Source organism: Pseudophryne corroboree, chromosome 1 (assembly GCF_028390025.1).
Source record: "Pseudophryne corroboree isolate aPseCor3 chromosome 1, aPseCor3.hap2, whole genome shotgun sequence".
Taxonomy (NCBI): domain Eukaryota; kingdom Metazoa; phylum Chordata; class Amphibia; order Anura; family Myobatrachidae; genus Pseudophryne; species Pseudophryne corroboree.
The window spans coordinates 195,425,749-195,453,026 of NC_086444.1; the positions used below are offsets into that span (position 1 = coordinate 195,425,749).

The 27,278-nt window shown below is 45.9% G+C and overlaps 1 protein-coding gene across 1 annotated transcript in view; it reads left to right on the forward strand.

Annotated features, from left to right (window-relative positions):
* Positions 1-27,278, forward strand: part of ADGRV1 (adhesion G protein-coupled receptor V1) — a 1,000,765-nt gene that overhangs the window by 291,336 nt on the left and 682,151 nt on the right. Inside the window, exons 34-39 of the mRNA XM_063964002.1 lie at positions 257-1,068; positions 12,401-12,610; positions 19,597-19,727; positions 20,862-20,961; positions 24,814-24,993; positions 27,001-27,164. Of these exons, the coding sequence (XP_063820072.1) occupies positions 257-1,068; positions 12,401-12,610; positions 19,597-19,727; positions 20,862-20,961; positions 24,814-24,993; positions 27,001-27,164 (1,597 nt within the window). The remainder of the gene's footprint in view (positions 1-256; positions 1,069-12,400; positions 12,611-19,596; positions 19,728-20,861; positions 20,962-24,813; positions 24,994-27,000; positions 27,165-27,278) is intronic.

Genomic DNA, 27,278 nt, shown 5'->3' on the forward strand with positions numbered 1-27,278 from the left:
TGCTATAAAATAAACTAATAGTAAGACAGTGTAAATAATTTGTCTAAAAAAGAAAAAGAATGGTTCCAGCTAAATTATCTTCCTTCCATTCTTTTTTCCATTGACCCTGCAGCAAACATTGTAAAATAATTCTGAGAGATAGCATGTATTTATTATTGTATATAGTGACTTGTTTTTCCATTGTTGCCATTGTAAATCTTATGATGTTTGCTATTATTTATGTTTTATATTATTCCTCTGTGGCATTTCTCTTCAGTGCAGGACGTTTTGGCCGCTTGCAGGTATTATACAGCACCGCTGAGATCGATGTGGTTGACCTTGCAGTTAAAAGTGGACAGGACATGTTGCCTTACTTCGAACCCCCACTACCAGGGGTCCCCCTGATGTCTTCAAGGACTACAGTGAATGTTTCCTTAGCAGGAGATCCCCTCCAGTCCTGTGCCATTATATGTCTGAGAAATCAAGTATGTGTAGCTTTCACGTACAGCAATGCCACAGGCATTCCTCAGTGTTACTGGGTGACAACGCTGCCAACTCAATTGACCAACAGCACACAGTTCTGGACATATAGGAAAAACAGCACCAATGTGTCCTTGCTGTTTAGCACACAGGCCACGGCTGGAAGTGATTATGAAACGGTATCAGAGCAGTGGTTCACAATGCAGGAAGGAGAAGAGTTTGCAAATCTTACAGTCTCTATACTACCTGACAGTTTCCCGGAATTGGATGAGCGATTCATTGTGTCTCTTCTTCAAGTCAAACTACAAAACGTTTCAACCGGCGTAAAGAATCAGCCTGTAATAGGCCAGCCAAACACGTCGGTGGTGGTTATAATGATGAATGGAGATGCTTTTGGGGTGTTCGTGATTTACAACCGGAGTCCCAATGCAACGGAGGGAGGACGCCATGTAGAGGTGCAGGAACAGCCACAGTCCATGGTCCAGCTGGTGATAGAACGCCTGGAGGGAAGTCTGGGACAAGTGACAGTGGAATGGAGCATTACTGGAGGAACGGCTTCTAGAAATGTTGATTTTACAGCTGATGTTGGAGTATTGATATTCGCTGAAGGTAACCTTCATACTCTGTACACATGCAGACACGTTAAGGTGCATACACACTGGGTGTTTTTGCCCAGCATGTATGCAGAGCGATGATGTGAACATCGCTGGGTGGAAAATTGCTCAGTGCATACACACTGAACGATTTTTGGCACGTCCCAGCGATGTTCACGGGGGTAAACCACTTTTCACAGTAGGAGACTGTGGAAAGTCATTCACTCGGCTTGTAAAACAAGCTGATGGATGGCGGCGGCCAGCAATGATGTGGGAGCGCTCATCAGCGCTCACCGCTCATCACCCGCCCATACACACTAGGAGGTTTTGAGCTCAAAGCAGCTCAAAAAGTGCACTACTTTGAGCTCAAAATCGACTAGTGTGTATGTGCCTTTAAAAGCATTTAATAGTACTTTGCATTAAATGAGACATCATTTGTTGACATTGGACATATTTCTCTATCGTCCTAGTGGATGCTGGGGTTCCTGAAAGGACCATGGGGAATAGCGGCTCCGCAGGAGACAGGGCACAAAAAGTAAAGCTTTCCGATCAGGTGGTGTGCACTGGCTCCTCCCCCTATGACCCTCCTCCAAGCCTCAGTTAGATTTTTGTGCCCGGCCGAGAAGGGTGCAATCTAGGTGGCTCTCCTAAAGAGCTGCTTAGAAAAGTTTAGCTTAGGTTTTTTATTTTACAGTGAGTCCTGCTGGCAACAGGATCACTGCAACGAGGGACTTAGGGGAGAAGAAGTGAACTCACCTGCGTGCAGGATGGATTGGCTTCTTGGCTACTGGACATCAGCTCCAGAGGGACGATCACAGGTACAGCCTGGATGGTCACCGGAGCCTCGCCGCCGGCCCCCTTGCAGATGCTGAAACAAGAAGAGGTCCAGAATCGGCGGCAGAAGACTCCTCAGTCTTCTAAAGGTAGCGCACAGCACTGCAGCTGTGCGCCATTTTCCTCTCAGCACACTTCACACGGCAGTCACTGAGGGTGCAGGGCGCTGGGAGGGGAGCGCCCTGGGAGGCAAATGAAAACCTATTTGGCTAAAAAATACCTCACATATAGCCTCCGGGGGCTATATGGAGATATTTAACCCCTGCCAGAATCCACTAAAGAGCGGGAGACGAGCCCGCCGAAAAAGGGGCGGGGCCTATCTCCTCAGCACACAGCGCCATTTTCCTTACACAGCTCCGCTGGTCAGGACGGCTCCCAGGTCTCTCCCCTGCACTGCACTACAGAAACAGGGTAAAACAAGAGAGGGGGGGCAAAATAGTGGCAAAAATTATATTATAAAAGCAGCTATACAGGGAGCACTTATTATAAGGCTATCCCTGTCATATATAGCGCTTTGGTGTGTGCTGGCAAACTCTCCCTCTGTCTCCCCAAAGGGCTAGTGGGGTCCTGTCTTCGTTAAGAGCATTCCCTGTGTGTCTGCTGTGTGTCGGTACGTGTGTATCGACATGTATGAGGACGATATTGGTGTGGAGGCGGAGCAATTGGCAAATATGGGGATGTCACCTCCTAGGGGGTCGACACCAGAATGGATGCCTTTATTTTTGGAATTACGGGATAGTGTCAACACGCTAAAGCAGTCGTTTGACGACATGAGACGGCCGGACAATCAATTAGTGCCTGTCCAGGCGCCTCAAACACCGTCAGGGGCTGTAAAACGCCCTTTGCCTCAGTCGGTCGACACAGACCCAGACACAGGCACTGATTCCAGTGGCGACGGTGACGAATCAATCGTATTTTCCAGTAGGGCCACACGTTATATGATTTTGGCAATGAAGGAGCCGTTACATTTAGCTGATACTACAGGTACCACTAAACAGGGTATTATGTGGGGTGTGAAAAAACTACCTATAGTTTTTCCTGAATCAGAAGAACTAAATGAGGTGTGTGATGAAGCGTGGGTTGCCCCCGATAAAAAGATGCTAATTTCAAAGAAGTTATTGGCTTTATACCCTTTCCCGCCAGAGGTTAGGGCGCGCTGGGAAACACCTCCTAGGGTGGACAAGGCGCTCACACGCTTATCTAAACAAGTGGCGTTACCCTCTCCTGAGACGGCCGCACTTAAAGATCCAGCAGATAGGAGGATGGAAAATATCCAAAAAAGTATATACACACATACAGGTGTTATACTACGACCAGCTATAGCGACAGCCTGGATGTGCAGTGCTGGAGTAGCTTGGTCAGAGTCCCTGATTGAAAATATTGATACCCTGGATAGGGACAATGTTTTACTGTCTTTAGAGCAAATAAAGGATGCATTTCTTTATATGCGTGATGCACAGAGGGATATCTGCACACTGGCATCACGGGTAAGTGCTATGTCCATTTCGGCCAGAAGAAGTTTATGGACGCGACAGTGGTCAGGCGATGCGGACTCAAAACGGCATATGGAAGTTTTGCCGTATAAAGGGGAGGAGTTATTTGGAGTCGGTCTATCAGATTTGGTGGCCACGGCTACAGCCGGGAAATCCACCTTTTTACCTCAAGTTACTCCCCAACAGAAAAAGACACCGACTTTTCAACCGCAGCCCTTTCGTTCCTTTAAAAACAAGAGAGCAAAGGGATATTCATATCTGCCACGAGGCAGAGGAAGGGGGAAGAGACAGCAACAGGCAGCTCCTTCCCAGGAACAGAAGCCCTCCCCCGCTTCTACAAAAGCCTCAGCATGACGCTGGGGCTTCTCAAGCGGACTCGGGGGCGGTGGGCGGTCGTCTCAAGAATTTCAGCGCGCAGTGGGCTCACTCGCAGGTAGATCCCTGGATCCTGCAGATAATATCTCAGGGATACAGGTTGGAACTAGAGACAGATCCACCTCGCCGTTTCCTGAAGTCTGCTTTACCAACGTCCCCCTCCGAAAGGGAGACGGTCTTGGAAGCCATTCACAAGCTGTACTCTCAGCAGGTGATAGTCAAGGTACCTCTTCTACAACAAGGAAAGGGGTATTATTCCACTCTATTTGTGGTACCGAAGCCGGATGGCTCGGTAAGACCTATTCTAAATCTGAAGTCCTTGAACCTGTACATAAAGAAGTTCAAGTTCAAGATGGAGTCACTCAGAGCAGTGATAGCGAACCTGGAAGAAGGGGACTTTATGGTATCCTTGGACATCAAGGATGCGTACCTCCACGTTCCAATTTACCCCTCACACCAGGGGTACCTCAGGTTCGTCGTACAAAACTGTCACTATCAGTTTCAGACGCTGCCGTTCGGATTGTCCACAGCACCTCGGGTCTTTACAAAGGTAATGGCCGAGATGATGATTCTTCTTCGAAGAAAAGGCGTATTAATTATCCCATACTTGGACGATCTCCTGATAAGGGCAAGGTCCAGAGAACAGCTAGAGATGGGATTAGCACTGTCTCAAGAAGTGCTAAAACAGCACGGGTGGATTCTGAATATTCCAAAATCCCAGTTAATGCCAACAACTCGTCTGCTGTTCCTAGGGATGATTCTGGACACGGTTCAAAAAAAGGTTTTTCTCCCGGAGGAAAAAGCCAAGGAGTTATCCGAGCTTGTCAGGAACCTCCTAAAACCAGGAAAGGTGTCTGTACATCAATGCACAAGAGTCCTGGGAAAAATGGTGGCTTCTTACGAAGCAATTCCATTCGGCAGATTCCACGCAAGAATTTTCCAGAGGGATCTGTTGGACAAATGGTCAGGGTCGCATCTTCAGATGCACCAGCGGATAACCCTGTCTCCAAGGACAAGGGTATCTCTTCTGTGGTGGTTGCAGAGTGCTCATCTATTGGAGGGCCGCAGATTCGGCATACAGGATTGGATCCTGGTGACCACGGACGCCAGCCTGAGAGGCTGGGGAGCAGTCACACAAGGAAGAAACTTCCAGGGAGTGTGGACGAGCCTGGAAACGTCTCTTCACATAAACATTCTGGAACTAAGAGCAATCTACAATGCTATAAGCCAGGCAGAACCTCTGCTTCAGGGAAAACCGGTGTTGATCCAGTCGGACAACATCATGGCAGTCGCCCATGTGAACAGACAGGGCGGCACAAGAAGCAGGAGTGCAATGGCAGAAGCTGCAAGGATTCTTCGCTGGGCAGAGAATCATGTGATAGCACTGTCAGCAGTGTTCATCCCGGGAGTGGACAACTGGGAAGCAGACTTCCTCAGCAGACACGACCTTCACCCGGGAGAGTGGGGACTTCATCCAGAAGTCTTCCACATGCTGGTAACCCGTTGGGAAAGACCAATGGTGGACATGATGGCGTCTCGCCTCAACAAAAAACTGGACAGGTATTGCGCCAGGTCAAGAGATCCGCAGGCAATAGCTGTGGACGCGCTGGTAACGCCTTGGGTGTACCAGTCGGTGTATGTGTTTCCTCCTCTGCCTCTCATACCAAAAGTATTGAGAATTATACGGCAAAGAGGCGTAAGAACGATACTAGTGGTTCCGGATTGGCCAAGAAGGACTTGGTACCCGGAACTTCAAGAGATGATCACGGAAGATCCGTGGCCTCTACCTCTAAGGAGGGACTTGCTTCAGCAGGGTCCCTGTCTGTTTCAAGACTTACCGCGGCTGCGTTTGACGGCATGGCGGTTGAACGCCGGATCCTAAAGGAAAAAGGCATGCCGGAAGAAGTCATTCCTACATTGATTAAAGCAAGGAAGGAAGTAACCGTGCAACATTATCACCGCATTTGGCGAAAATATGTTGCGTGGTGCGAGGATCGGAGTGCTCCGACGGAGGAATTTCAACTGGGTCGATTCCTACATTTCCTGCAATCAGGATTGTCTATGGGTCTCAAATTGGGATCTATTAAGGTTCAAATTTCGGCCCTGTCGATTTTCTTCCAGAAAGAATTGGCTTCAGTCCCTGAAGTCCAGACTTTTGTTAAGGGAGTGCTGCATATACAGCCTCCTGTGGTGCCTCCAGTGGCACCGTGGGATCTCAATGTGGTTTTGGACTTTCTAAAATCTCATTGGTTTGAACCACTAAAAAATGTGGATTTGAAATATCTCACATGGAAAGTGACCATGCTACTAGCCCTGGCTTCGGCCAGGAGAGTGTCAGAACTGGCAGCTTTATCTTACAAAAGCCCATATCTGATTTTCCATTCGGACAGGGCGGAACTGCGGACTCGTCCGCATTTTCTCCCTAAGGTGGTGTCAGCATTTCATCTGAACCAGCCTATTGTAGTGCCTGCGGCTACAAGTGACTTGGAGGACTCCAAGTTACTGGACGTTGTCAGAGCATTGAAAATATATATTGCAAGGACAGCTGGAGTCAGAAAATCTGACTCGTTGTTTATATTGTATGCACCCAACAAGATGGGTGCTCCTGCGTCTAAGCAGACGATTGCTCGTTGGATCTGTAGCACAATCCAACTTGCACATTCTGTGGCAGGCCTGCCACAGCCTAAATCTGTAAAGGCCCACTCCACAAGGAAGGTGGGCTCATCTTGGGCGGCTGCCCGAGGGGTCTCGGCATTACAACTTTGCCGAGCAGCTACGTGGTCAGGGGAGAACACGTTTGTAAAATTTTACAAATTTGATACTCTGGCTAAGGAGGACCTGGAGTTCTCTCATTCGGTGCTGCAAAGTCATCCGCACTCTCCCGCCCGTTTGGGAGCTTTGGTATAATCCCCATGGTCCTTTCAGGAACCCCAGCATCCACTAGGACGATAGAGAAAATAAGAATTTACTTACCGATAATTCTATTTCTCGGAGTCCGTAGTGGATGCTGGGCGCCCATCCCAAGTGCGGATTATCTGCAATAATTGTACATAGTTATTGTTAACTAATTCGGGTTATTGTTGTAGGGAGCCATCTTTCAGAGGCTCCTCTGTTATCATACTGTTAACTGGGTTCAGATCACAAGTTGTACGGTGTGATTGGTGTGGCTGGTATGAGTCTTACCCGGGATTCAAAATTCCTCCCTTATTGTGTACGCTCGTCCGGGCACAGTACCTAACTGAGGCTTGGAGGAGGGTCATAGGGGGAGGAGCCAGTGCACACCACCTGATCGGAAAGCTTTACTTTTTGTGCCCTGTCTCCTGCGGAGCCGCTATTCCCCATGGTCCTTTCAGGAACCCCAGCATCCACTACGGACTCCGAGAAATAGAATTATCGGTAAGTAAATTCTTATTACCCTGCACAGAAACAAAATAACCCACCCAAATCTAACTCTCTCTGCACATGTTATATCTGCCCCCTCTGCAGTGCACATGGGCCCTCATTCCGAGTTGTTCGCTCGTTCTTTTTCATCGCATCGCAGTGAAAATCCGCTTAGTACGCATGCGCAAAGTTCGCACTGCGACTGCGCCAAGTAACTTTACTATGAAGAAAGTATTTTTACTCACGGCTTTTTCTTCGCTCCGGCGAACGTAATGTGATTGACAGGAAATGGGTGTTACTGGGCGGAAACACTGCGTTTTAGGGGCGTGTGGCTGAAAACGCTACCGTTTCCGGAAAAAACGCAGGAGTGGCTGGAGAAACGGTGGGAGTGCCTGGGCGAACGCTGGGTGTGTTTGTGACGTCAACCAGGAACGACAAGCACTGAACTGATCGCACAGGCAGAGTAAGTCTGGAGCTACTCTGAAACTGCGAAGTAGTTAGTAATCGCAATATTGCGAATACATCGGTCGCAATTTTAAGAAGCTAAGATTCACTCCCAGTAGGCGGCGGCTTAGCGTGAGCAACTCTGCTAAATTCGCCTTGCGACCGACCAACTCGGAATGAGGGCCATGGTTTTGCCCAACTGCTAACAAACTTGCTGCTGCGATCAACTCAGAATTACCCCCCATGATACAGATACTGAGGATACTGTGACCCAGAAATACTTTTACATTTGCCCTTGCTACAGTAATTTATTAGTTAAGGACCCCATACATCTTCAGTTAAATAGGTCAATGCCCCATCTTGCCGATGACTTGCTTGGATCATTTGCAAAATCCAGCATGTTGGAAATCTTCACTTATTCTGACCCAGAAATTATCGCTACCGTGTATTTGGGATATTTAGCATGTAGGATTTTGCAGGTGTCCTGAGCAATCTCAGATCATCGCGGTGTCCGCCTATCGCAGAATCGGGGACATTTCGGTAAAATGTATGGCCTTACAGTTACTCCTGTGCTGGACAGGAATTATTCAAATTGCAGGATCACTGCTGATGTGCTGTGCTAATGTGTGATGATAAATTCATATGTGCCGACACAAGGTGAATAATCTCCATAGTATAACATTTATTAATGTCCCTTCCCCATTTCTTTTTAAATAAAAATGTAAAGGTTTATACAGAATAAGAATACATATTGATCATTGCATGAATAGCTTGATGGCTATAAAACAGATCTGACCATTTTGATTAGATGGCGTTACAGCAAATAATATGTACCGCAAAACACTACAGGTTTGTGACACTTTGCCCTTCATCAAGCAAAACTTTCCAAAGTGTGTATACCCCTCTCCCCACCATGAAAACACAATTGTTTTTGCCACTGAGTACTTGGGGTAATTACATCGGTAGCGGGGTGTTTTGGTGCAGTATCTAGGTGCATAGTCACACACAGCTTTTGTGGTGAATAAAATAATTAATGCCTTACTGTCAGCAGAAACAAAACAAAACCAACCTAGCTCCCATTCAGGGCACTGACTCACTGCTTCGCCATGACTATCCTCGGGCAGCTAAGGTTCTATGTACTAAGCCTTGGAGAGAGTGCACGGAGATAAAGTACCAACCAACCAGCTCCTGTCAATATTCAAACACAGCCTGTAATGTGGCAGTTAAGAGCTTATTGGCTGGTACTTTATCTCTGTCCACTTTATCTCTCTCCAAGGTTTAGTATGTCTCCGTAGTCTGCAAACAAAGTCTCTACAAGAATATTACTGGCTCCAGCTTGGCTTGAGTTAGCTGCCACAACTACCCACAGACACAGCCTCACTGGCATGGCTTCTTCACAGCAACATAAGCTCAGTCCCAGAGTCCCACAGTCTGGCCTGCTCCTTTGCAGTTAACTCACAGTCTTTAGGGTTCTCCCTACCCCGTAGGCCTGAACACTGGCTTCCTGGCCTCCAGACACACTGGACTCTCACTGTGGCCCCAGTATGGACTGACTGACTGCTCCAGCCTCCCCTGGGCTCTGTGCAAAGGACTCCCTTTAGGTGTGGGCCTTGTGTGGACCTCCTTTTTGTACCATGTGTGGGCAGATCCCTCCAGCCACACACTGAGTAGCCTGTTCATCAATGCCATCTTTGGCGATATTGCCACACCCCAGAGATCGGGATGAAACTCCTAATCACTTTATAATTCGCCAAAATTGGGACTGTTCTGCCAAATGTGGAACATACAGGAGCTATGGTTCCAAATTAATGAATCAAGTGTCCTATCAATAAATGTAGGTCAATGAAAATCCAGAATTCTGCATATTAAAACCCATTATCCAGATCCAGAGCTGGACCTAGCCAATAGGTATATGTACATGAAATGAGGTACAATCAGTAAGGCGCAGTTACTATCATATGGCATGGAAGCCTTGTTTTGCTTGAGGTTTGGTGTGTTTGCTTTTTTTAATTGTGCCTTCCTTTCCATTTTTCCAGATTTTAGCCATACCAGTGAATATCATAAGTAATATCTTTTTGGTGTGTGAAATAGCAATAGAAGTACTGTAAATAGCTATAGAAGTACTGTAAGTCACCCAGATAAATATATAACTGGAATTAATACAGCAATAAACTATAGTTAATGGCTGCAAATACAGTGTAACTTTAAACAAATAAGAGATTACAACTAGAAGACTAAGTAGAATGAGAAGCGAAAGATTTCATTTATCTGAGGAACAGAACTGACATACAGTAAGTTGAAGCATCCAGTTAGATAGAAGGAACATAAGCCTATGTGACCATATATGTATAACAGCTCCATCTAGTGTCCAACATCCAAATGCAATAAACATATCACCCCATTTTATGAAGAAACGTCTTTAGAAATTAAAGTATATCAAGCAACGTATTGAATATTTCATGTTACTAATTACAAATGGGCCCTACACACTGCGCGATGTCCCGCCGACCCGGTGGTGGGGGACGGGGGGAGTGAAGTTTCTTTACTCCCCCCATCCCTCGGCTCCATAGCACTGCATGCTAATATGAACGAGATTGTCCATATTGGCTTGCATGTTTAAACGAGCCGGCACCAACGATGAACAAGCGCGGGGCCGCACATCATTCATCGTTGGTGCCTACACACTGAAAGATATGAACGATATCTCGTTTATTAATGAACGAGATCGTTCATATCTTTCAGTGGTATCGGCCAGCGTGTAAGGCCTATTAGTCGATAAGGTTTTCATATAGCCCGCCATAGCAAGTAGTTACTTGATTTTGAGAAATGGTTTCCATTAGACTTTTGATAAAAAAAGCATTTTAATCATTTTACTGCTATATTTATTGTATTACAAGGGCCATTGCTACTATATATTTATTACTGCCCATTATTCATATATTCATGAATGGGTCAGTTTTTTCTAGATTTATCAGAGTGTTCTAGATTATTTACACTGCCAAAACTCATACAGTGCTCACGTATGGCTCTGCAAGTCTATAGTATGATGTTGGCAAACATTGGAGACATTGTGTGACAAGGATCACATACACCGAGTAAAAGTTCCACACTGCAGGTTTATTTTCCACAGATTTTCCACAGGTAAGCAAATCACAACTGAACATAAGCAGTTACCAGCAAGTCACAGGTTACAAAATATTTACATCAGTTCTTAGCATACAAAGTGTAAATTCTTCAGAGACCATTGATCCAGGATTCCCAACAGGAGCTACCCCTGGCCTATCACCTGGGCAAATAGTTCACCACCAGGAGCGCTGTCTCTTGTGTCTGAAACCATTTTAACAGCAGACTGACAGGTGTCTGCAATCATGCTTGCGGTTGCTCAGACTTGATTAAACTGAATACCCGGACTGGATTGCAGTTACTCCCCGTGCACGAGCCCCCACAGTCCCGCACGCGAGTCCCCAGAGTTGAACTGAACCGTCCACAAAAAAACAAACCAAAATCAGGTTGTGCACTGGGAAAAAACACACTGTACCACAGTTTACGTGGAATCCGTGGGTTTCCGCGCATAAATCCTGCTTTTTAAGTGCAGGAGAAATGCTATTTAATTGAATAGCCTTTACCCACGCCACAGGGATTTTTCCCTGCAATTAGTAGGGGGTATAATTCAATACCTCCCCTATGAATGCATGTTTATATCTGTTGTGAGGGAGCTTGCAGTTCTGTTATCAATAACGCGCAGTGTTTATAAGAACAGAATTATTGGCAGATGCCTAGAAGTTAATACTGTAGGTGTGTAGTAGATGTAAGTAAGGAGTTTTATCCACAAGTTGACTCCAAACCAGAGTAGGCTTTATTTAAAATGACAGGATACAGGTGATAGATGATAAACAACAGTCAATATGATAAGGTATCAATCTCTGCAGTTCAGCACTGTGATGCTCCTGTACCACAGTGACAGGCTTGGGCATATGTACATCCTTTTATAGAGCCAAGTAAACAAAATGCACCTGCTGTCTAATCAGCCTGACCTTTAAGTCTGGTGATTCAGGCATGTGATGTTATGGTGGTTGATGAGTAATGCACAATAATACTTAGTTCAGAGACAGCTTGTAATGTGTAACCATTGAGATAGTGGGGGTAATTCTGAGTTGATCGCAGCAGGATTTTTGTTAGCAGTTGGGCAAAACCATGTGCACTGCAGGGGAGGCAGATATAACATGTGCAGAGAGAGTTAGATTTGGGTGTGGTGTGTTCAATCTGCAATCTAAATTGCAGTGTAAAAATAATGCAGCCAGTACTTACCCTGCACAGAAACAAAATAACCCACCCAAATCTAACTCTCTCTGCAAATGTTATATCTGCCCCCCCTGCAGTGCACATGGTTTTGCCCAACTGCTAAAAATTTTCCTGCTGCGATCAACTTGGAATTACCCCCAGTGACAGAACTATAGAGTGGGGTGGCCGGTACGAGGCCTGGAAGTGAGGGGGTCCTGGCACTGGCAAACCAATCACCCTTTGGACCCAGGAAAGCAGCAGCAGTGGGAGTTTCACTGTGGACCTCTCTGGCATCACGAGCGCTCTCCACATTTTACTATGGGACGCAATGCTGTTTTCTGACGTTATATAATCTTTTTTTTCTATATTGAATGATAAAAGCTACTTATAAGAAAATACAAAACCTGTCTGTTTCAAATTATATTTTGTGACATACAGTATATTTAGGCTTTGTTTTCTTTAACTGCTAAGTACTTATGCTTTATCATTTGCCACAGTTATCTTGCTTATCACTTCATCTAAGATGTGTTTATTTGACAGGTGAAACAAGTAAGGTGGTGACATTGATTATACTGGATGACTCGGAGCCTGAGGATAATGAAAGTATTGTAATAGGACTCACACAGACTGAAGGAGGAAGCCGCATTCTCCCTAGTTCCAGCACTGTTACTATCGTTATTCTAGCTAATGATAATGTTGCTGGCCTGGTTGGTTTTCACAGAGCCTCAAGAGCGTTGATTGGTCGAGAAGGTGCGTACCTTTTTTCCACCGTCCTATTGGTCATCTGTGTCTAATTCATATTAATATCCTGCTGCTTGAAAATCTAATGAAGTATGTGACTGGACAGTCCAAAGGTGCAAACAAATGTGCAAGTCTTTTTTTTTTTAAATAAACCATCCCTCACAATTGTCCTGAATTTGGTGGGACTGTCTCACTGTCCTGACCATAAGGATTTTTGTCCAGACTCTCAGGACTATTGGTATTTGTGTCTAGCTCACCATGATGACTGTGATGCTCCAGTAACACAGAGATAGACTTGGGCATATGCAGACCCTTTTATAGAGCCAAGTAAACAACATGCACCTAATGTCATATCAGCCTGACCTTAAGTCATGGGATGTTGATACTCTTTGGCACTTTTCATGCACCCTCAGTCCAAATGTATCACTGAAAAGATGACACCACGAAAAAAGCAAAGGTAGACGTATCACCACACATGTACAATAGCAACAGGTATGGGGGGAGTTGCATGGTGAGGGGGTTTGCTGCACAAAGACCCACCCAGCTCTTAATACTCCCCTTATGGGCACAATGTAAAGTTCACTGCATGGAACAACGGTCGTGATGATCAAACATGTCTAATAAGTGAAACAACTGACTTGTGAAGGGACATAGCAGTGTAAAGCTGGTTACACCCTTCGTCAACCCGGCGATCTCGCAAAAGACATATACGATATAATGATATGTTGTGTGCATGTACACACACTGCACTATCAGATGTAAGATGGCACAATATAGCATTACATGAATAATGTAACCACACCACATCAAACGCTGCATCGTGCCATCAGCACATCAGATGTGAAGATGTGACCACACAATTAATCAAAGATGAATTATGTGTACACACTACACAAGTTGTGCAGGTACCACGATTGCATGACACATCATGTAGTGTATATCCAGCTTTAGAGAAGCATTGCTTTTGATTGTCATGATACGGAAGAAAATTATTTCTAGGAAATTGGAAACTGAATTTTCTCTTCTGCTCAGTGTTTCCCAAGCTTTCTTGAATCACGTCGCCCCCTAGAGTACCATCATTTTTTTCATGGCACCACTATTACAAATGTTTCTTATTGAGAAATTCAGTAAGAATTATAAATGAAGTAAATTGTGCTGACTTGTCATCCATTGCTTTGGTCCTGGACAGGGCTGCGCTTCTGTTTGTCCACATCTTTTCTGACAGGCTAAACCATTTCTGATGGCTACTAATCACATTGACCAAAAATGTGATTTGGTCCTTGTATAGCACCCATGGCACTCCTTCAGGTGCCCTGGCACCCAACTTGGGAACCACTGCTATAACTCATCAAGTTTGGCGCTAATCCTAAACAATATGTAACTTTTTATTACTATTTATCAATAAACTGCTGTATATGAGAAATATGGGGTACATTTCATGTTTCTCTATCGTCCTTGTGGATGCTGGGGTTCCTGAAAGGACCATGGGGAATAGCGGCTCCGCAGGAGACAGGGCACAAAAAGTAAAGCTTTCCGATCAGGTGGTGTGCACTGGCTCCTCCCCCTATGACCCTCCTCCAGACTCCAGTTAGATTTTTGTGCCCGGACGAGAAGGGTGCAATCTAGGTGGCTCTCCTAAAGAGCTGCTTAGAGAAAGTTTAGCTTAGGTTTTTTATTTTACAGTGAGTCCTGCTGGCAACAGGATCACTGCAACGAGGGACTTAGGGGAGAAGGAGTGAACTCACCTGCGTGCAGGATGGATTGGCTTCTTGGCTACTGGACATCAGCTCCAGAGGGACGATCACAGGTACAGCCTGGATGGTCACCGGAGCCGCGCCGCCGGCCCCCTTGCAGATGCTGAAGTAAGAAGAGGTCCAGAATCGGCGGCTGAAGACTCCTGCAGTCTTCTAAAGGTAGCGCACAGCACTGCAGCTGTGCGCCATTTTCCTCTCAGCACACTTCACACGGCAGTCACTGAGGGTGCAGGGCGCTGGGAGGGGGGCGCCCTGGGAGGCAAATGAAAACCTTTTTTGGCGAAAAATACCTCACATATAGCCCCCAGAGGCTATATGGAGATATTTAACCCCTGCCAAGATTCACTAAATAGCGGGAGACGAGCCCGCCGAAAAAGGGGCGGGGCCTATCTCCTCAGCACACAGCGCCATTTTCTCTCACAGAAAGCCTGGAGAGAAGGCTCCCAGGCTCTCCCCTGCACTGCACTACAGAAACAGGGTTAAAACAGAGAGGGGGGGCACTGATTTTGGCGATATTGAGATATATATAAAGATGCTATAAGGGAAAACACTTATATAAGGTTGTCCCTATATAATTATAGCGTTTTGGTGTGTGCTGGCAAACTCTCCCTCTGTCTCCCCAAAGGGCTAGTGTGGGTCCTGTCCTCTGTCAGAGCATTCCCGGTGTGTGTGCTGTGTGTCGGTACGTGTGTGTCGACATGTATGAGGACGATGTTGGTGAGGAGGCGGAGAAATTGCCTGTAATGGTGATGTCACTCTCTAGGGAGTCGACACCGGAATGGATGGCTTATTTAGGGAATTACGTGAGAATGTCAACACGCTGCAAGGTCGGTTGACGACGTGAGACGGCCGACAAACTATTAGTACCGGTCCAGGCGTCTCAGAAACACCGTCAGGGGCGTTAAAAACGCCCATTTACCTCAGTCGGTCGACACAGACACAGACACGGACACTGAATCCAGTGTCGACGGTGAATAAACAAACGTATTTCTCATTAGGGCCACACGTTAAGGGCAATGAAGGAGGTGTTGCATATTTCTGATACTACAAGTACCACAAAAAAGGGTATTATGTGGGAGTGAAAAAACTACCTGTAGTTTTTCCTGAATCAGATAAAATAAAATGAAGTGTGTGATGATGCGTGGGGTTACCCCGATAGCAAATATTGGCGTTATACCCTTTCCCGCCAGAAATTAGGGCGCGTTGGGAAACACCCCTTAGGGTGATAAGGCGCTCACACACTTATCAAGTGGCGTTACCGTCTCCAGATACGGCCGCCCTCAAGGAGCCAGCTGATAGGAAGCTGGAAAGATATCCTAAAAAGTATATACACACATACGGTGGTTATACTGCGACCAGCGATCGCCATCAGCCTGGAGATGCAGTGCTGGGTTGGCTTGGTCGGATTCCCTGACTGTAAATATTTTATTCATATAGAGCATTTAATAGGATGCATTCTATATATATGTACGTGAGATGCACAGAGGGATATTTGCTCTCTGGCATCAAGATAAGTACGTTGTCCATATCACCCAGAAGATGTCATGGACACGACAGTGGTCAGGTGATACAGATCCCATACGGCACATGGAAGTATTGCCGTATAAAGGGAAGGAGTTAGTTGGGGTCGGTCCATCGGACCTGGGGACCACGGCAACAGCTGGGAAATCCAACCTTTTTACCCCAAGTTACGTCTCAGCTGAAAAAGACACCGTCTTTTCAGCCTCAATCCTTCCTTTCCCATGAGGGCATGCAGGCAAAAGGCCAGTCATATCTGCCCAGACATAGAGGTAAGGGAAGTAGACTGCAGCAGGCAGCCCCTTCCCAGGAAAAGAAGCCCTCCACCGCGTCTGCCAAGTCCTCAGCATGACGCTGGGGCCATGCAAGCGGACTCAAGGTGGGGGGGTAGTCTCAAGAGTCTCAGCGCGCAGTGGGATCACTCGCAGGTTGACCCCTAGATAGTACAAGTATTATCCCAGGGGTACAGATTGGAGAGTCGAGACATCTTCTCCTCGCAGGTTTCTGAAGTCTGCTTTACCAACGGCTCCCTCCGACAGGGAGGCAGCATTGGAAACAATTCACAAGCTGTATATCCAGCAGGTGATAATCAAAGTACCCCTCCTACAACAAGGAAAAGGGTATTATTTTTCCACACTATATTGTGGTACTGAAGCCAGACGGCTTGGTGAGACATAGTCTAAACTGAAATCTTTGAACACTTACATAAAAGGTTCAAATCGAGATGGAGTCACTCAGAGCAGTGATAGCGAACCGGAAAAAAGGGGACTATATGGTGTCCCTGGACATCAAGGATTACCTCCAGTTTCAAATTTGCCCTTCTCAACAAGGGTACCTCTGGTTCGTGGTACAGAACTGTCAATATCAGTTTCAGACGATGCCGTTTGAATTATCCACGGCACCCCGGGCCTTTTACCAAGGTAATGGCCGAAAAGATGTTTCTTCAAAGAAAAAAGGCATCTAAATTATCCCTTACTTGGACGATATCCTGAAAAGGGCAAGTTCCAGAGAACAGTTGGAGGTCGGAAGAGCACTATCTAAAGTAGTTCTACGACAGCACGACTGGATTCTAAATATTCCAAGAATCGCAGCTGTTTTCCGACGATACGTCTGCTGTTCCTAGGAATGATTCTGGGCATAGTCCAGAAAAAGGTGTTCCTCCGGGAGGAAAAAGCCAAGGAGTTATTCGACCTAGTCAGAAACCTCCTAAAACCAGGCCAAGTATCAGTGCATCAATGCACAGGAGTCCTGGGAAAAATGGTGGCTTCTTACGAAGCGATTCCATTCGGCAGATCTCAGGGGATTTGCTGGACGAATGGTCCGGATCGCATTTTCAGATGCATCAGCGGATAATCCTGTCTCCAAGGACAAGGGTGTCTCTTCTGTGGGGGCTGCAGAGTGCTCATCTTTTAGAGGGCAGCACACTCAGCATTCAGGACTGTGTTCTGGGGACCACGGATACCAGCCTGAGAGGCTGGGGAGTAGTCACACAGGGAAAAAATTTCCAAGGAAGTGTGGTCAAGTCTGGAGACTTCTCTCCACATGAATATACTGGAGCTAAGGGCAATTTACAATGCTCTGAGCCTAGGAAGACTCCTGCTTCAAAGTCAACCGGTGCTGATCCAGTAGGACATCATCATGGCGGTCGCCCACGTTATCAGACGGGGCGACACAAGAAGCAGGAGGGCAATGACAGCAAGGATTCTTCGCTGGGCGGAAAATCATGTGATAACACTGTCAGCAGTGTTCATTCCGGGAGTGGGCAACTGGGAAGATTTCCTCAGCATAAATGAATTCCACCCGGAAAAGTGGAAACTTAATCTGGAAGTTTCCACATGATTGTAAACCGTTGGGAAAGACCAAAGGTGGTTATGATGGCGTCCCACCTGAAGCGCCAGGTCAAGAGACACTCAGGCAATAGCTGGGACGCTCTGGTAACACCGTCGGTGTACCAGTCGGTGTATGTGTTCCATCCTCTGCTTTTCATACCCAATGTATTGAAAATGATAGGAAGGAGAGGAGTAAGAACTATACTCGTGGCTCCGGTTTGGCCAAGAAGGACTTGGTTCCCGGAACTTCAAGAGATACTAAGAAGGGTCTTGATTCGGCAAGAACCGTGTCTGTTCCGGGACTTACCGCAGCTGCGTTGACGCCAAGGCGGGTGAACGCCGGATCCTAAGGGAAAGAGGCATTCCGGAAGAGGTCATCCCTACCCTGGTCAGAGCCAGGAAGGAGGTGACCGCACAACATTATCACCACTTAGGTGAAAATATGTGCCAGGGTGTGAGTCCAGGAAGGCTCCACGGAAGAATTTCAACTAGGTTAATTTCTACATTTCCTGCAAACAGGAGTGTCTATGGGTCTCAAATTGGGTCCATTAAGGTTCAAATTTCGGCCTGTTGATTTTCTTCCAGAAAGAAATTGGCTTCAGTTCCTGAAGTCCAGAAGTTGTTAAGGGAGTACTGCATATACAGCCCCTTTGATGTCTCCAGTGGCACTGGGCGATCTCAACGTAGTTTTGGGATTCCTAAAAAATCACATTGGTTTAAACAACTCAAATCTGTGGATTTGATATATCTCACATGGAAAATGACCATGCTGTTGGTCCTGGCCTCGGCCAGGCGAGTGTCAGAATTGGCGGCTTTATCTCACAAAGCCATATCTGATTGTCCATTCGGACAGAGCAAAGCTGCGGACTCGTCCCCAGTTTCTCCTTAAGGTGGTGTCAGCGTTTCACCTGAACCAGCTTATTGTGGTACCTGCGGCTACTAGGGACTTGGAGGACTCCAAGTTGCTGGATGTTATCAGGGCCCTGAAAATATAGTTTCCAGGTTGGCTGGAGTCAGGAAATCTGACTTGCTGTTTATCCTGTATGCACCCAACAATGCTGGGTGCTTCTGCTTCTAAGCAGTCGATTGCTCGTGGGATTGGTAGCACAATTCAACTTGCACATTCTGTGGCAGGCCTGCCACAGTCTAAATCTGTTAAGGCCCATTCCACAAGGAAGGTGGGCTCATCTTGGGCGGCTGCCCGAGGGGTCTCGGCATTACAACTTTGCCGAGCAGCTACGTGGTCGGGGAAGAAAACGTTTGTAAAATTCTACAAATTTGATACCCTGGCAAAAGAGGACCTGGAGTTCTCTCATTCGGTGCTGCAGAGTCATCCGCACTCTCCCGCCCGTTTGGGAGCTTTGGTATAATCCCCGTGGTCCTTTCAGGAACCCCAGCATCCACAAGGACGATAGAGAAAATAAGAATTTACTTACCGATAATTCTATTTCTCGGAGTCCGTAGTGGATGCTGGGCGCCCATCCCAAGTGCGGATTATCTGCAATACTTGTACATAGTTATTGCTAACTAAATCGGGTTATTGTTGTTGTGAGCCATCTTTTCAGAGGCTCCGCTGTTATCATACTGTTAACTGGGTTCAGATCACAGGTTGTACAGTGTGATTGGTGTGGCTGGTATGAGTCTTACCCGGGATTCAAAATTCCTCCCTTATTGTGTACGCTCGTCCGGGCACAGTACCTAACTGGAGTCTGGAGGAGGGTCATAGGGGGAGGAGCCAGTGCACACCACCTGATCGGAAAGCTTTACTTTTTGTGCCCTGTCTCCTGCGGAGCCGCTATTCCCCATGGTCCTTTCAGGAACCCCAGCATCCACTACGGACTCCGAGAAATAGAATTATCGGTAAGTAAATTCTTATTTTTTCATGCTGCTCTAGGAGAAAGACTGCTGTTCCATGTTTTGCGAACTCCCCCTGGCCGTGGGAATGTGACAGTTAATTGGAAACTTTCGGGACGCAATGTGGAACTAAATTTTGAAAACCGCACAGGATTTATTTTCTTTCCAGAGGTAAGTGCAATGAGCATGTGTCAGTCTATTCAATATAAAGGTAATCATTTATTAATCATAAAAACGGTTTTATAGACAGAATATTTCCCTGTATAATTGTATAGCTAAAGCTGTTATATGTGTATACATTTATTTATATGGCGCCAAGCAAATAGTAAGCATGATGTGCTAATTTATAGTTTTACACTTTTGTCCTCCTGTCAACACATTTACTGCATTTGTTTATGTGCAAAATAGCTGTTAAATACTCTGCAGCTAATTAAATTGTAACAAGTTTACTGCGGGTCAATTACTTTATGAATTGCATCTAAGTAATGCATGAAACACACAACCTTAATGAGCCCATTAAAGATAACACATACAGAGATTTAAGATTAGAAGTTTTATTTTGATAGTTTAGAGTTGTCATTGGGTTTTTGATCAGTGCGATCCGCCTCCCTCACTCCCCTACCTGCCTGCAAGCAGAGGAAATTGCTGTGCCCAGTGACAGCAGCCTCCCCAGACCAACTGCAGCCCAGCACATTGAAGGTAAGAAGGGGGAGGGTGGTGCCACCCCAAGAAGCCAGTGCCCGGGTGCTTAGTACCCCGCCCCCCTTGGCGCCACTGGTTACATAGCATGATTTCTTATAGAAAGATTAGCATATTGTATAGTTCGGCTATAATGTCAAAGATGTTTCCCAAATTAATAAATGTATCAGTCTTTGCCATTTTATTGTTTACATGCTAGAAAAATAAATCTTAATATGTTTTTATTCTGTATTTAATCTATTCTATGTGCTGCACTGGGTGTAATTCTCCGCAGTTCTGTGTCATTTTGATGTTTTCTTCGTATGTATAGACAAGTGTATGTTTCACTTAATCGTTCAGCATGCTGGCTGTAATTCTCGGAATACCGGAGGAACTCCTCTGGCTTCTGCAGACCTGTGCTATGAGACTCACAGCCGGGAGCAATATCTGCAGCATGAAACTGGTGCAGATGGTGGTTATATCGGAAAACTCTTCCGAGCATGAGTATATGCCAGAGAGGATTGTATTAAAACTAACGTACTACAAAGTAATAGTATAAACAAAAAATGAATAGTGAACCAGTTGTAAAGTCATTCTTTTTTGTTTTTCTTGGCGTACAATGGATAGGCAGTACTGAACGCAAGCTTTACTGTTCATCTGCTAGACGATCAGATTCCTGAAGAGAGAGAAGAATACCGACTTGTCCTGTACAATGTCATAACACAAGGTGGGAATCTGATAAGGTTGTATATATTTCTCCAAAACATGTCTGCAAGATTATCACCGTCCATGCATCCTTTATAGATGGGCCTTATTCAGGGCGGGATGTACTAAAAGGAAAATGCGATAGACCCCCGTTCACTAGGGTTTTATCGCTTTTTCGTAAGTACTAACACCCAACCGCCACGTTTTCGCCCATGAGGGTATCGCCATCTTTGTTGCCTATAAAATCTGTTAGTGAGGATTTGTGACTTACAGTACATTATTGGAGCAGGTGTGCATCTGTTACCTGAGTACCTACATCTATGCTTGCACTAGCATATGCCCATGAGTTCATACTTATACTATTAAAGGGCCACTTGGTGGGGAATGATGAGATTTATCTGCCCAAACACCACTGAGAAACAACAATGGGAAACTGGAAGTATAGACGGCTTTGGTATTTTACGTCGGCAGTCACCATGTCAACATACATAAAGTTGACAAAAAATGTTGCAGTGGTTAAAATGACAACATACAACAAGTCAACGTGTTCAGCATGTCAACAAGCACCATATAGACATTCCATATATTGACACTGATGAAAAGGGACATGGTGACAATGTTGACAAATAGTTTTTAAGATAACTCTAACGCTACCCCTCCCCTTTATGTCGACATTTTCACTATTGTTCCCAAAAGTACCTAAGAAAGGTGAAAAAGAACTCTCCTATAATGGGGCACTCTAAAGTGCTGTAATTGACGTGCATGAATTGGATCAAGGAGTTAAAACTTAACTTTTATTTAAAGAAATATATTAAAAATAAAAGAGACTATATTCTCTTAATCTAAAAGGCGAAATATCAACACACAACATGTAACAAAATTAAAAGGTACAGGTAATCTGAAGACTCCAACGGGCCTCTGTCCATACAGTGGAGGAGAAATGATATGCAAGTGTGACTTAGGAAAGGTAAGGCAAGACCTTAAGGCGTGTTTCGTGGTTCTGCTGCCTCGTATGTGCTACTGCATTATATATGTGGTGAGAGACCCTTACTCCCGCCAGTCTCTGGAATTACAGACAGTGCCAAAGCATGCACGTATAGTGTCTTGTTCATTTCTGCTTTTGGCTGATGACAATGTAGTCAGCGCAACCAATGAGAGAGTTACTGACATTCTACTTACTCTGGAGTTGAAATGAAAGGAGCCAAAGGACAACAGAGGTATATAGATTCTGTCTTGGGTTGAAATTATTAATTGTCCAATTACCCAACAGTTATTAATAGAAATAATTAATACCTCTGTTCACATCCTTTATTTTATATTCAAATATTGTTGAAGAAATTTTTATTAAATAAGAAACAAGGATGTGTCCATGACTTGTAATCACATCTGATGAGGCCCCTGTACCTCAGTAATCATGGCCTGATGTAATGAACTCTCAGCTAATGAACTAGAAAGAGCAGAGGAAAGGAGGCAAGACCTTAAGGCATATTTCGTGGTTCTGCTGCCACGCATGTGCTACCGTATTATATGCGTGGCGAGAGACCCTTACTCATGCTAGTCTCTGGAAATACAGATAGTGCCAAAGCATTGAGCATTGTGTCTCATTCACCTCTATTTCTGGCTGATGACATTACGGTCAGTGCAGCCAATACATAGGGTACTGACACTTATACTGCTCAGGTGTTGAAGAGGGAAAAAAAAGACCTTGTGATCGCATAAAATTGTGTGTAAAATAAAGTCACAATTAAGGTACTAACCATACACCTGATAGGCGCCGTGGTCCGCGATGTCCTCGCGGCCCGGCGCCTAGCAACTAGGGACGCCGAGCGTGCTAGCCGCCGGGTCCCTTGCAACGCTGGGACGCCGTGCACGCTGAGCCGCCGGCTCCCTAGCAACGCTGGGAAGCCGGGCGCGCTGAGCCGCCTGGACCCTAGCAACGGGGACGCCACGGGCGGACCGCGCTCCCCGTTGCAGGGTCAATCAAGTTAACCACACATACACTTGTCTTCTGGTCGTGCAGCAAGGCAGCTAAACGGCATTTATGCTAATCAGGCTCTGAACATCTGATTGGAGGACTCCCTGCTAAATACCTTCTCAGTGCTTCACACAGACGCCGGTAATAGCTTCCTGCATGCTGCTTAGGTTTGCTGAACGTCTGTTCCAGTCCTGCTGTGTCCGGTCATTCCTGTCCTCAGAGTTCCTGAATCTTGGAGTTGTCATCTCATCCCAAGGAGTCTTCTGGTCCTCAATTGCCCGCAATAGTCGCCAGAGGATCTCGTGTGGTTTTCGTGAGTTGCGGCTCTGCCGCATGCTGCGGCCTAGCCCGCTTAATTTTGTATTCTGTTTCGGAGCATTTGCAGAGGTTTCCGCTTCCACAAGTCCTCTCCGGAACTCGGCGGTGCCGGGTAGGAGAGTGGACAAGTGGGTATTTTGGTTGTCCTTTTCCCTGGCGGTTTTTCCGCACATATTCTAGTTTTAGGTTAGTTTGTAGCCCCTGGCTTTGTTGCTTAGTTAGAGGGCCCCTTGTTATCACCCTGTCTCGGATTTCTCTTTGTCTCCCATTAAGACCTGAGGGGGCATTGGAGTTGGGCAGACGTAATCCGCCCTTCAAACGCGGCTGCCATGGGCTCAAGCAACCATAGTCTTGCAAGAGATTTCTGACAGCACGGCCGAGACAACGGAGTTAGGGCGCCAGGGGCTATTCCCGTTCCCGCTCCCTTTCCCAGCATTACGTTCCAGTGCTCAGGTCCTTGCTATAAGATCTCCCCAGACCAGAGTGCTGGAATCATAACAACACCTATCTGACCATCAACACAACACCTGCTAGAGACAGTATTATGATACAATATATAGCAAAGAGGAACGGTACCTTCATCCGTACCTTCGGACACAAATTGAAACTTATTCTCAGAGGATAATAATTAGCTGTCCGTATATTATATTCATTGTCGTATCCTACTTGCCTTTATTGCTCTATCTAAATTCCTATAGCTGAGTTTGTAACCTGAGTCACATAAAATTAGACATAGAAAAAATGGTAACCGGAGTTTGAGAAGCAATTATCATTAGTAAAGTGCCGAGCGGCCAACTGCCTCAGGCATCACAAGCTTTACATTCACAAATACAGTCTATATCATACGACCTGTACTAGGGGCAGTCCGCCGTGCGCAATCAGCCCGCAGGGCTCCTTCCTTTTAACATACGTTTCGCTGGATGGCTTGTTCACAAAGGGGGGAACATTTTCACTATATCAGCATGTCATATGCCGACATTTTGTCTATGTCAACATCCTTATGTGACATTATGATTGTCGATATAGTAATTGTTAACATCCTGACTGCATACTGTATAGGCATACATACTGGAAGCACATCTGGTTTGGTCATTTGGTGGCGGTGCTGCAACTCGCAAGGGCAACATCGGCAAACTCAAATGACTTCCTATATTGCCTTACTCACAAGGACAGTTCATTGCATTCTGGGTAAAGCTGTCTATTCTGAGCAGGAGGTTACATAGCAAGCAGAACACTAAGGCTTGGAGAGAGATAACAGCTCCTAACTGCCATGCTACAAAATGGTTGGTAGTTTATCTCTCTCCACCTTATACTTTCCAAGGCTTAGTACATCAGCCCCTAGGTGTCAAATATAGGTTTGACCTATATATTGAATATAGGTTTGAGAAAAACAGAAATGTAATACAAAGGATCACTACTGCATCTACCAGAAGATGTAAGGTAAAAGGCAATGAGTGCCGGAGGCCAGAGAGCCATGCATTGTTAGGGTGCCGGAGTATGAGATTATATGGCCTCAGTATAAGGTAGAAGGAGATAGCAGAAAGTGTAACCTGACTCATGTATCATTGCTTTGTTTTCCAGGGGTCTCAGGTCCCGGTGTAGCTGTTCTTGATGAACAGGGATCTGAAGCGGTGCTGACTGTGGAAGCCAGCGATGAGCCACATGGACTGATACACTTTGCGCCTTCGTCAAGGCTTGTGTTCACCCAAGAAGCAAATAAAACAATTCAGCTCTTTATCAATAGAGAGTATGGATCCTTAGGTCTGTAGTTACTAGTTATGAGATGCCTAATGCATTTCAGCTCCAATTGTATTTCAGTTATCACTATTATTTTCATATGATTTTTTAATTGTTTGTATTACGGGTGATGCAACTATTTGCACTTGAGAGAACGCTTTATTATCAAACATGATGCCCGCCCCGGCTGTGCGTGGCATAACGTCAGAGGTCACACAGCACAGCTCCACACCTGCCTGTCCCTTCTGCTGCGCCCAACCGGCTGCTTAAGCAAAGGAAGACGCTGCTGCAGTACAGTGTCTCACCTCACAGCCCAGGCAGTAGGGATGGCCATCGGTGCGCTAGTTTATGTTGTTGCCATTGATGGTGAAGCTGTGAGTGGCCATCGATGGTGACAAACTGCCATGGGAGACTGTTAGTGGTTTCACCCACCGATGGTCACCCCTGTTCTTTCAGTGACTGGCCCGCAGGGCTATGCCCCATGTCTCTGCACCTTGCAATAAAAAATAATATATATATATATATATATATATATATATATATTAGTTTATGTTGTGCCATTGATCTGGTTTTCTCCCATCAATGGCAAAAGTATTTGACATCGGCCATAATCCATTCATGATTATGAATCATCGATGGTTGATGGCTATCCCTTCCAGGCAGCCCCGTAGAGGAGCACACAAGCAGAGGAGAAGTGGTCTGACTCTTGGCCAGGACTCGGGGCGGGGAGGAGATGGGGTGCGGGAGAGATATAAGGACAGAGGGGGAGGGGGGATGAGAGGCCTATAAGGACTGAGGGGAAGGGGGGACAAGAGATATATAAGGACTGAGAGGGGGGAGTGGAGAGAGAGATATAAGGACCGAGTGACGGGGTGGGGGAGGGGAGTTAAGGACTGGAGTGCAGTCATTGAGTCCTGCCTGTCAGTGCCACCACCCACTCAATCTTGGGATTGAAGTTTCTACCCAGATTGGCTTTCTACTTTGCAGTATAACCAGGCCCAACTCACAGCCTAGTGAGACACTGGTTGTGCTGCATTCCACAAAGGGAAACCTCCCACCACTCCATCTTTGGTTGTGCCACTCCACCCCATCTCATCTGACTAGCAGTAGGGCTTTCACCACATCGCACAGACAGTTCAGGGACTCTTCCAGGTTCCAATGAAGCCATGTGGCTTAGTTAACACCAGTAATTGTGGTGCTACTACTCGAAGATGGAGGCGAGGCAGCCAGGGTGGTGTTAAGGCATTAGTGGGTACCCAAACATAAGGCAACAAACATTTTAAATAACATTTGTTATCCCTAGTGCAATATAGTGAATGAAGGTTTTTTTCCCCAATGTTCTTATTCAGTATATTTACCTTGTTTGCCTTGTGGGTGTCCGGGCATGCTGGGTAGTAGCGTGTGGCCATCTACTAGTACTGCTTATCTTCCTTCCTTGAGACACCTATCGGGTATCAGTACTAATGTCCTATTGTGGTGGGCGGGAGGATTGTTGGGGGGGAGGGGGGGGGGCAAGGAAGTTTAGATGTGGTACAGTATAACAGGAGCTCTAATGGGAGGAGCACTAACAGCTAGCCCAGCTCTCAGACAATTTTGGTGAAGCTCGTGGTCTGCAGAAAATGCCCTTTATACAGCCTTGTCGGTGGGCCCCCTAGGACCAACAGGGCCCTAAGCAGCTGCCTTGGTTGCCTTATGGTAAATCCTTCACTGGTTACACCACTGCTCACCAGTTCTCCCTAGCAGTAATAGCAAACAGCTGGCATGACTCCTATGCATATGATATGTAGGGTGTAGAAATGATTGCATGGCTGTTAGTGGTGGTGGCCAGATCCTCCAGAATACCTGCAACATTAATAGTATGGCAGCCTTGTGCATCCCCTTATGAGTGGTGCCTCTATAATAAAAAATACCAAAAAGTTTTAAGTCCGTTAAAAAAAATAAAATGCAAATATCAAAAAAAGTGATGGTTTCTGCGTCACGGTGCATTGTGTTATATTAAATTGCTGTGTTTTTGCTTTTGATCTTTGTCAGGAGACATTAATATCACATACACAACAACTGTGTCGCTCACCCAAGCACTGAATGACAGCAGCACGCACAGAGCAGAGCCAGGCCTGGATTACATCGCCACATCTGGATCTCTGATCATGCTGGATGGTGAAACAACTGCTGCCATTAATGTATCTATTCTGGAGGTAAAATCTATTCACTCATCACATTTCTAATGCACAACATAACATCATATTAATAATAATAACCAGGCAATCATCACATAAAGTACATTCTTAGTGATACAATGCTGTTGCTTT